The sequence below is a fragment of the Echinococcus granulosus genome (genome assembly GCF_000524195.1).
Source record: "Echinococcus granulosus chromosome Unknown EG_S00059, whole genome shotgun sequence".
Taxonomy (NCBI): domain Eukaryota; kingdom Metazoa; phylum Platyhelminthes; class Cestoda; order Cyclophyllidea; family Taeniidae; genus Echinococcus; species Echinococcus granulosus.
Window position 1 is genome coordinate 319,813 of NW_020170439.1, and position 10,615 is coordinate 330,427.

General features: G+C 40.7%; 3 protein-coding genes across 3 annotated transcripts in view; 1 reads left to right on the forward strand and 2 right to left on the reverse strand. All coding sequences in view use genetic code 11, as the record gives it.

The window, feature by feature from the left end:
- EGR_06567 (hypothetical protein) overlaps positions 1-5,374 on the forward strand; it is a gene marked incomplete at both ends in the record, with an annotated part of 7,297 nt that extends 1,923 nt beyond the window's left edge. The window contains 7 exons of the mRNA XM_024495816.1: positions 318-754; positions 1,871-1,979; positions 2,021-2,165; positions 2,262-2,326; positions 3,827-3,903; positions 3,980-5,230; positions 5,332-5,374. Of these exons, the coding sequence (XP_024349776.1) occupies positions 318-754; positions 1,871-1,979; positions 2,021-2,165; positions 2,262-2,326; positions 3,827-3,903; positions 3,980-5,230; positions 5,332-5,374 (2,127 nt within the window). The remainder of the gene's footprint in view (positions 1-317; positions 755-1,870; positions 1,980-2,020; positions 2,166-2,261; positions 2,327-3,826; positions 3,904-3,979; positions 5,231-5,331) is intronic.
- Positions 5,375-6,111: 737 nt separating this feature from the next.
- EGR_06568 (hypothetical protein) lies at positions 6,112-8,736 on the reverse strand (the record flags this gene model as incomplete). Its single annotated transcript, XM_024495817.1, has 3 exons — positions 6,112-6,268; positions 6,937-7,031; positions 8,647-8,736. The coding sequence occupies 3 exons, from the start codon at positions 8,734-8,736 to the stop codon at positions 6,112-6,114; spliced, it is 342 nt and encodes a 113-aa protein (XP_024349777.1).
- A 1,480-nt stretch (positions 8,737-10,216) lies between these two features.
- The window catches only part of EGR_06569 (calcium-binding protein), a gene marked incomplete at both ends in the record, with an annotated part of 2,593 nt that continues 2,194 nt past the window's right edge, over positions 10,217-10,615 (reverse strand). The window contains 2 exons of the mRNA XM_024495818.1: positions 10,217-10,487; positions 10,562-10,605. Coding sequence (XP_024349778.1) covers positions 10,217-10,487; positions 10,562-10,605 — 315 coding nt within the window. The remainder of the gene's footprint in view (positions 10,488-10,561; positions 10,606-10,615) is intronic.

Genomic DNA, 10,615 nt, shown 5'->3' on the forward strand with positions numbered 1-10,615 from the left:
ACGTCAGTTTTATTTTCCCAACCTATTATTCAGCTCTGATTACGTGATGTTAAAAAACTTAATGAGTTCGGTGATTCCATTCTTGCAGCATTATATAAACTACTTTGGCGATCTACAAATCGGTTTATCTTAACCTCTTTGGAGAACTCTAAAAATGGATACTACTATCAAAGAAAACCTGCCTTATTAAAATATTGCAAAGGAAATTTTTTTGTCCTTATTTCTTTAAAATTAATTTGTTCGAAAAAAGAAACAATTAGAAATTCCTTGAAATGAAATATGTTTTCTTCTGTTCCACCAATAAATCCATAATTTAGGAGACCCTAGTAGAGGCCTTCGTGACCTGGCAAAAGGTCAACCAACGACTGGACATTGTGAGTCCCCTTCATCGTCGATTGCCCCTACCTCGCGGTCTCCACAGCGGGGTACTAATGGCCTCCATTAGCCTATCATCCGCCAACGGGAAAGTTGGACGCCTCCTTCGTGCAGGCACACGTGTCCACGTGCGTGCCAACCGTCCAGCTGACTTGATGCATAGAGAATGGTTCCTAGTTGATCGATCAAAGGGCAAGGAACCGGGAGGTCTGGTAATTGCCTCTGTTCCCTCCGCCTTTGTGTGGTTGGACTCACCTGAAACATCACCGGAAAGGGTGGTGGTTGGCGACGAGGTGGTGAGAAGGAAGGTGGAAGTTCGAAGGAGCCAGTCAGCGTCAGCGATACCACAGGGACCAAATAATGTAGGAATGGTCGAAGAGTGAGTTATTGCCTCATGTAAAAAGTGGAAGAGTGTTAGGTAAATCCAAAATCTAGTTTTTTTGCCGATATGTGGAGGTAAAAACTTCCTTAATTTGAATTACCGGCATTCGTAACATGGCATAGGAGAGGTACCTAACACAAATTTCTCTAACAGTGGACTGTGGGTCTTTCGTAAAACTTTACAGATAACTCTCGAGTGTAATTCTCAAAATAACGGTGTTATTTTAGCCTCCCATAATTGTGTATTTGCCAGCTGTGATAAACTACCCTTCGGAAGGATTTAATGGTTAAAGCCACAAGAACAATGGATCTGATAATGAATGAGGCATTTGGGCATTGGTGTGGTCTTACCCTCAAAGATATTTTAGAATTACCATTTCTTGTCAGAACTCTGTCCGTCGGCTAACACAACGTTAAGTGAAGTAATTATGAATAAGTGTTTTTATTAAACATTTACTGTCATATGATAAAGCATGACAGAGAGATTCATCTGCTTGGCTTTACCAAAACTTTCACTTTGCATTTGAGATAGGCGTCAGAGAGTCATTTCATCCACGACAGTATACATAACTAAAAATCGTTCTTGTTAAGTCAAATTTAAGAGTATCATGTGAGTCCTCATGGTTCAGAGTGGAAAGTCTTTCCCAATGCTTTACAGCTAGCTCTAAGTGGTTTATAACTAAAATCATTTCTGTGCGGTAAGTTCTGCAGCACACCGCAAACCTTCTCCAACTGTGAAGTATCCGGGTTTTTAAAGCAGATAAAACTCGGGTTAAAAGTAAAAGAGGATGACTGGCATTCATCAGGTTTTGTACAACCGCACATCATAAATTGAGAGGTGAAAGAGAGAACACTGAAAATGTCTTATATCGAGAGATTTAAGCACACACAGAATGCCTCTTTAAGGCGTCGGTACGAGTCACACCTGGTCGGTACAAGGGGCTATGCTAAAAAAGGTGGAAGAAAAATTCCGGTTATTTTAGGCATTCTGGAAACTTCAAATTACCTAAATTTGCAGTAAAAATTTTCCTTCCCAGATTCGTAATTCCCAAGCCTATAATAAAGCCTACGTGTTGAAAGAATCAGTTTTATTTTCTCATTCTTTGCCTTTTAGCCTGCGAAAACACCTCTTTGAAGTGTGGGAAAAGGCCTGTTCAAGATTTGACCAAATTCTGCGAGCAACGAGCACCTCATTGCTCACGAACGCACTCACCGATTCACAGGTAACGGCTAATATCAAATTTTTCCTTCTTTTACTTGAAAGACGGCATTGAGTGCAGAGGAGCTGGCACGCTTTGACAAGGCGCTACAAAGGGTATCGAAATTTATCAAAATTTTTGAGTTCACCCAAGCGGAGAGGTCGGAGAGCTTGGCGCATCTCCTCGACGACATGAAATTGCGACGTGATGGTAGGGGTAGTCTCCAGAATAAACGTCAATTTCCTGAGTCACCTAATGTCTCGATTTAATCGACTTTTCTTTTTTCGCAAATATTCCAAATAATAGGTGGGTTCGCAAATGTCGATGTCAACGCCTTGGACGCTCTCGTTCAAGCTATCGATATTTTCGAGGTAATTCGTAAAAACTCCTTGACAGTTTATGTCACTTTAATTCGAAAAACATGCCCATTTCAGTTGTAAAATCAAAACCATTTTTAAAACCAGTAAATGGGTTAACTAGTGGATCAAAAGTTCAGGTTACATATTATGGAAAGGAAATTAAGTAATGCGCTTTCTTGCTGAACACAAAGAAATAGGTATTTACAACACATTTGAAGACAAGTGGTTTGCCGTTGGTCGTTAGCAGATCAGTCATGTCATGCGATTAGTAGCATTTGGAGGTCACATAATTACCATCAAATTGAGTCCCTATCTTCGTCAAGTACTTTCCTAAGAATTCAACAGGATTCCTGTCCTGCAAAGTACCACAGAACCGGCTACATCACTAGGCTTATTCTAAAATCTGCACAAATTTGCCTTCAAATATTTTCCACTTATTAGCCATTAGTAGCCACCCCAACAAAAACTAGAACGGTGTTGTCCTTGACACAGAAAACACATACGAAAAGAACGCTTCTAGAGCTAATTCAACTCTGCTTGCAAGAAAACTTATTCTTTTAAACAAAGGGGAGCTCAAGTTGAAATGGCGCTTTTCTTTGACATAAGGAGACTTGCTCGAAACATTCCATTGATAACTTCCAAAAAGCACATTTATAATCCATGCTTGTAACATTGAAACGTGAGACAAATTTTGTTTTTTGTCAATTAAGTTCAAAGGGCATAAAATTAGGAAAATATTCCAAGCATCTGGCCAATTTAAGGCCTTTTCCAAACAGCATTACTTTGGTCTGGCTAAAGTTAATCATGAAAATTTTTTGATGAATAACATTCAGTTGTCCTTTTCCAGTAAGATATAACCTTTAATTCCATATTTGGAGCACATTCTGCTTCTAGCGGCCACAAACCAGCTTGAGCCAAATCCATCTTTTGTCTGTCCTACATTTGATTTTCTAATGCTCAAAGGTGGTGATTGTGTTGGCGTAGCAGAAAGTACGCGTTCCTACAATAAAAAGGCTTTAAAAATCTGCGCTAAGCGCCAGTAACCCAGGAAGATAATGCTCTATCTTTACGAAAGTCGGTGAGAACAGGGCGCCTTTCCATCAATTCACGCGCAACGCGTTTATTCAAACAAGACACGAAGCATCCACGCTTAGATCACCATTTAATTCTGAGAGGCACATTCTTCCACAGCATACTGTCTCATCTCAATATAATTCCATGAGAAGCTTCTGCAGTCAGGGGATCAAGTCAAACATCACTCATAGAAACAGAAGCTCGGAAGTCACATCGTTAGGCTCTAACAACTGACTTTCCGAGCTTTGAAATTTTGAAAACGGGCGGAAAGTGGTTGAGAGCACAATATCAGAATGGTGTACGGATATAATAACTTCTGTTAGCTAACAATCTGTCATCTTTACTGATTGAAAGTATGTCAGATACTCGACAAATTGACAGCCTCCTTCCCAGCTAAAGTATGCTGCCTACTTAGTAAGAATTTTTAATACTTTTTAGGAAATGGTTGTCTGTTATCAGCGCTATTGCTCCTTGAAAACCTTAGAAACTCTCTCGAAAGAGGAGGTTGAAAAGAGGTAAGTAGTGTCAAAGAATTGAAAAATTCCCTTATTTGAGGGCATTTGCACTATGATTGAGCAATTTTTTTTTCAGCTGGTATGAGACCTCGGAAAAACTGGACAATACGTCAAAAGGCTCAACCGAGTCCCTCCAAGCAAGTATAGTACCTCTGCTCCAATCTCAACCACCTGTCCATGCGAGTCCAGTCAACGCGAAAGTGTCACATAAGACTTCCTCAAGGGCTTCAGATTCTACTAAATCACCCAAGACAGCTCACCCCAAATATAGACACAGATCTCTCCTTGTCGATGGTCCTGATGTTGAGAACGGTTGTCCCTATTCACCGGCTTCATCAAGTGGATATGGAGAACACAGTGTTTCATGGATTTCCCGACCTTCGAAGACTGATAAAGGCAACCAAGCGACGAGATCCCCCTCAAGGGGTCGAAAGCGTGATCGGTTCTATCGCTTTCTACCTATCCTAATACGTCGTCACACACAAAGCAAGAAGAAGGCCAAAGTCCTGGGCGATGGAGAAATGGGGTTTTCTGACAACGAAGCGAGTCTTCTGAGATCGCGTATTCCATCTGCTTCATCGAAGAGGCTTCACCGTCCCTATGAAAGTCTAACTCTAGATCGGGTAAACTATACGAAGAAATCAGACTTAGCCAAGTTGCATCGAACGCCTTTACTCCTGTCCACCTCTGCATTATTGAATTTTGAGGATAGAGATGCTACGCCTACGGGGACTTCAACACTTCGTCGACATCCACATTGGCGTGGAAATGGATCGCCACAAAGACCTTCACTCCTCTACTCCGTCGCTTGCCAGAATGGTGTTTGTGTGAGTTGCAAGATGACCGAGATGGAACACCCGGTAAATGAAGAGTTCATTACCCGCAAATACGGCAAAAAAATGCAAGTTGGGAGATCATTCACCACCCCAAACCTTGATGTGGAGGGGGAAAAGCAGGCAAAAGATGAAAAAGTAAAGGAAATGGTAGAGAAGGATTATGTTCAAGGCCCACATGTTTACGCAAACATCGATCCACAGAGCGTCTATTCCCTGGAACAACCCATTCCTGAAGTTGCTCTCTATGACATTGGAGTTCAGGCTGATCTTCCAAATCGATTGAGAGGTCTTAGATGTCGCTTAGAATTTGAGCGGCCAGGTGTGGAGCTAGGCGACAAAGGTCAACTCTCCTGTGAGGCTTTTAAGGAACGATTTGATACACTGAGTTTTAAGAATGTGGGAGGAGGAGACGGAGGAGGAGAAGGAGAAAAAGCAGATAGAGACTTCAAAACGTTGAGCTTTCGTGTGGCATTCAACAATAAGCCAGCAAGGTCTGCCAGTACCATCTAGGCATGGAATGGTTCTTACTTTCGCTTTTTTTCTTTCCTCCCTTGCTTGTTTTTTCTTCCTCAACTTCTCTTTCTTTTGTTAGTTCTATTATCGTCTCCGACAAAATATGGTATAATGTGAGTTAGAGAAGTGTTTCTCTCCGTAGAGCTTATAAGACTGGTAAGTTTCTGGTCTCTAGAAGCAAAAAGATCTACCTCCAGTCACCTTCTAAATAGGCCCTAATTTGTTTTCCCACTGCCTATTTTGTATGCTATTACCTAAGTGACAAGAAAGAGACAATTTCTTCGAGGGATATCATAAAGGAAAACCCGGGGGATGAGAAGGAAATGACGACTATTCCCTCCACCATCATTTTAAGAATAAACAGTTTTATTCCAGGGACCTAGCAGTTTCTGCTTAGAAGTAGACTTCCCTATTTAGGGACCCTCTTAATTGTTCAATAAGGACATGAATATTTTAAGGTCATTATCATCCAAAAGCAGCTACTAACATGTGAACTTGACTACAAATCCTCAGCATTAATATATCAGAGATATACGAAGACACCGTACTTTAGGTGTACGTTGAAGTTCACATGTTTGATTTGTTGGCTGGTGACACGGGGGTGTCGGTGTTCGCACGACTGCACCAGCGCATAGAATTGTAAGCTATTGAGGCACTTGTGCGTCCACTTCTTGTCACAAATTAATCAGATCATCTTCCAGTGTTCTTTATTAATATGACTTATTCTGCCCATTTAGGCATAAATAAATCACGTCCACCCTTATGTTTGACTTTAATCGCGAAGTTGAGTATCAATGACGATGGTCCATTTTTCATGATCAGGGATGGAAAATCTTTCATCATCGCCATTTGACTTATTTTACAATGACATCTTCTTTAGGTGTTCAATTCGTAAAATATTGGTTTGAAAAGGTCTGTTTAAGTCCTGAACCGAACAGCTCCTTCGATATTCTGCTTTAAAGGAGGCGAAAACGAATCCGAAGAAGCATTCGTTAAGATTAAACATGCAAGCAATGCTGGAAATGAAAGAAAAAAGGAAAACAGTAATATTGATACTGATAGTGAAGTGGGATTAAGGGGGGAACGGGCGGTTCCTTAAGCAGTCCGAAGGCCTCAAGATAGGCATGTAAATTAGTAAGAAGACAATTTATAAGTAGTATAGCTTTCAACAGCATTGACAATAACGACGATGGCAGCGATGAATACAGTGGTGACACAATTAGACAAAGGCAGGATCCGAGAAGAAGGCAACAAAATCTTCAAAGGTGAGACCCAAATCTGGGGAAACTCCATAGAGTTGCATTAGGTTTTCAACCACCTGTCGACTGTTTGCAATTGCGCCTAACAAACTCATTACCTCAGTAACCTCCAGTCGACCCGAAGAGTCGGTATCGAAGGAGCTAAAGACTCGTCGAAGGTTGTCGATGCTGGCAGTAGAGAGAAGAGTAGTTTTAGTGGTGGAAGTATATATATTACAATTAGCATATCTTCAAGGGGTGGATTATAATTGCTGATTCCAATATTTAAGCAAGCAAGTTTATGCATTATTATTCGAGGCTGCAGTGCAAATTTTGGAGATGTTTAGGAATTTACATTACGTAGGATTTAGATTGTTTGTCAGTCGGCATTTTTAAACAGCTCTTTTGTGTTTTTTATAAGATTAGGCAATAAATACTCAGCTTACTCGACACTGTCATCAGGAAGTCTTGCTAAGACCATGTTGAATTCTTCTGCTGTGATTTGACCATCTTGATTCAAATCAAAGGTTCGCCAGAATTCCTAAAATGTGCTCAAAATTAAACTTTGTATTCTGTTTAAATTACTTAACTTATTCCAAGAGTTATGAACTTTCTACAAAACCGCTTCTACTGCATCGAGTAATGGTCAACTTAAGCATCATGTGGTGTTTATGGAAAGTGTTTATTTAAAACAAAAGAACTAAGTCATTTTGGCCTCACTGTTAAAAGGCACTTATTCTACTCCTTTTTTGTCATGATTTAACAGTTCTTTTGGCTACTGTCTTTAGCTGTTCAAGCTATTCAGTCCAAGCGTTCTCAAATGCCGTGATCTTTTCGACGCGTCTGTTGGGTTTGAATTCCTCTGTAGATTTATAAGCAGTCCCGTTTCATACTATTATGGGTCCTTAAGGCTTTAGAGAAAGCTCGGATGGCTTATTATATAAGAGAAAAATAGTATTTAATTGTATGAAATAAGGAAAGAAGTCATCTGCTGCAGGTAGCTGGCTCCGTGAAGATTCACTATGGAGGGCTCGGAAAGATATCTGTCTAGGTGACATCCGCTAATCCGAGGTCTACACGACAAATGGAAATGGTGCAAGGCAAGGTTTCACTGAACTGTAGATAACCTCACAAAAAGATTTTCCATATTTACTTTGGCGAGATACATCGTTTATGCCTCAAAAGCGTTTTTGCCTCATTGGAGTGCACAAAAATTCTAAGCTCTGTATTCTAATTATTGCATCGTTCCATGTGTCCAGCTTTGAGGGAGACTTAGAATGTCTTTCCAAGCTCGATTTTTCTAAGAAATATAGTAATGATATGTAAATGGTCAATTTGCCCGTCAAAGTACTGTTAAGTAGTTTATAAAACCCCTATATTCAAAGAAACTAGGCCCTTATTTTACCAATCTCCCATCTTTCTTTTAATAATGCATGAGCCCCTGAAAACAGCAAAAGTAGTGCTGCTCTTCTATAAAATGAACAAAACAGGGGAATTTACTCTGATAGCGGAGGGGTCGTAGCGATGTCGCTGGAGGTACTCGTTCACCTCGTTCATGTGGAGAATACGATCGCCGTTGCAGTCCATGCGGTTAAAGAGCTCCACCAGCCGTTCCCTTCGACCAACATCGTGACGTCGACGCAGACGGGAAAACATAGCAACTTATGAACCCGGAGAAGAAAGACAGCTCAGCAGACCTTTAGGCAAATTTAATAAGCTCTTTGTTTGAAAAAGGTAAGATTTTGCTAATAACTGCTGATTTTAAAAGAGAAGTTTTTGGTCCTATTCATGCAACGTATGGGTAAAAAGCTGAAGAATATGAATTTGCCTTGGAAAGAGAAACAGAAGTGGCCTCACCTTTCTCAAGCCCACCTGACGATGAAATGAGACGAAAAATTAGCTCTTCAGCGCACATGTTGGAACGCAGTTGCGTAGTTAATAAGGCAAAAGAACGCGCAACGCAAATAATAAAATAAACTGCAAAGTACTCTCTCTTACACAAAAGGTGACCTTTTAGCGGCTACCTGAGAAAAAACTTGAATGTACTGAGCCTCAATCCAGGTCATGTAGAAATGGGGAGAAGTTTGGCGCCAATTCATGTCTTTAGAACATAGGATAGAGCTTTCGTCCCTTAGTCGCTTATGCTTCTATCTCACTTTTGCTGCCTCCTCTGGATTTACAAGCCTCCATGTGATCGTGCATTTGTCTACTGCCAAGAAATGGTAATTAAATTCAGCTACAGACATACGGCAGTCGAGTTTTAGCTGAGGCACTCCCTCTCACATTAATTGGTTTCGCGGTGGTGTGGGGTCCTCAAATGTTTTCCTAACTGCATTTTAGACGAAGAATTACTACCTTTTCATTGCTTTAGCAGTATCATGTGAATTGAATATATCTTAGCCGCAAAGTTTTGACCCTAACTGGGTAACTGAGCAAGCAACTGCTTTTATGGTTTACAAAGCGGAAGGTCTTCCTTGCTTTTATTTTAGCAATCAGTCAGTCAATTAGCAAACAACCTGAATGAGATAATTTTAGCCAAATAAATGAAGAAAGCTCCTTTCCTGTCAGCAGTCGTCTATGAAAAGGGCATCTACCCATTCACTCTTTAATCGTTTCCTCCCCAAATCCAGATTTCTTATCAATTTTTAAGTCTCACTATCTTTAAACGCACTTAGGATCTCTTCCAAACATTGTCGCAATCGGGAGCTCAAATTTAATGCGTTTCTTAGGGTAGACACTGTCATGACTCTTTGTGCTGGCAGAGTGATTTGAGGGTAAGGGAGCATAATTTGCTGTTGAGGCACAAATCCTTGCATGATCTTACTGAAGCAGGACTTTCAACTAGATGCTTCCTGAGAAGAAAATTTCGAATTTCATACCCTCCAATGGGGACACAGGGGGTAGGGAGTAGATCCTGGCTGCAAATACTTGAGGCTAAGCATGAATTTTCTGATATAGTTACGTCTGCAGTTCACCATACCCAAAGAAGGCATGATCTTGTCAAGGCAGTGCAGTGGTTGCCTTACGTGGTTAGACAAGCCATCTGGAGAGGACAGACGATAAATTCATTGCAATTGCAATATCATCTCTTATCATTTGCCACACAGTTAATCAATCACTTAGTTGGCCAACTTGTTCATTTCCTCTTTTCTCCGAACCCGTAAATCCCAATTGAAATAGGTGCAAACATCCTGTTTTATTAGTCCACGTTAACATTAAACTCTTTGAGAAATTATTGGCCATCACAGAGGATGTAAAACCACCTAAGGTAGTATCGCCTCTCCGCTCTCTCCTCTCTTGTCATTAGCAAAAAGTGTATGTCTTTCTTAATGTGACCCATCCAACTTTATAAAGACTTAATTGCTAAAACCCATTTAAAAACAGACCAGTTTGAATCCCCTCCACCGGGTTTATTCAATCATCGTTTGGTGACATAGGAAATTAAGGGTCCCGAGCACACCATTGTATGCCTAAAAACAGGCACACATTTGATGTGTCTCACTGTCTTGTCAACCTTTAGAGTGGTGCAAAAACCAATCCATCATATTTTGTCAAACAAAAAACGTAAAATCTTTTTTAGTTGTTACCTTTATTTCCATTTGTAACAAAAATTGCCATAGACACCCCACTAATGGAAAGATTGATCAGATGTGGGACTGGAGAGGTGGAAGAGTGGTGGAGTTTGGGGTGGAATGAAGCCTTTCCTTCCTGCCTAAATAAATAGCTTTATCGCATATCTGATGGTATAAACTGATGTTGTGATGTGGAACAATGGCTGCATCTTCTTGACCAATTTTCCTTTACAAAGGTCAAAAACTCCGGTTCACTGATCTCTCCATCTTTGTTAGAGTCCAATCCGTTGAGAAAACCCTCCACGTACTCTCTCGGCAGGGTTCCAATGCAACTTTCAAAGAAGTTGTACATCTCCTTTACGCTCACAGAACCGGACTTGTCTGTATCGAGAAACTGGAAGAGAGACCGAGCCATGTCTTCGTTTCTACATGAGAAGATGAGTTATTTTGCCTTTTTCCCCTCCTTTCCCCCTCCACCCGGCCGACTTTTTATACTTACCGAAGATTTTGAAAGAGGTAGGCGAGAAGTCCATTACGATACTCCTCGAATGAG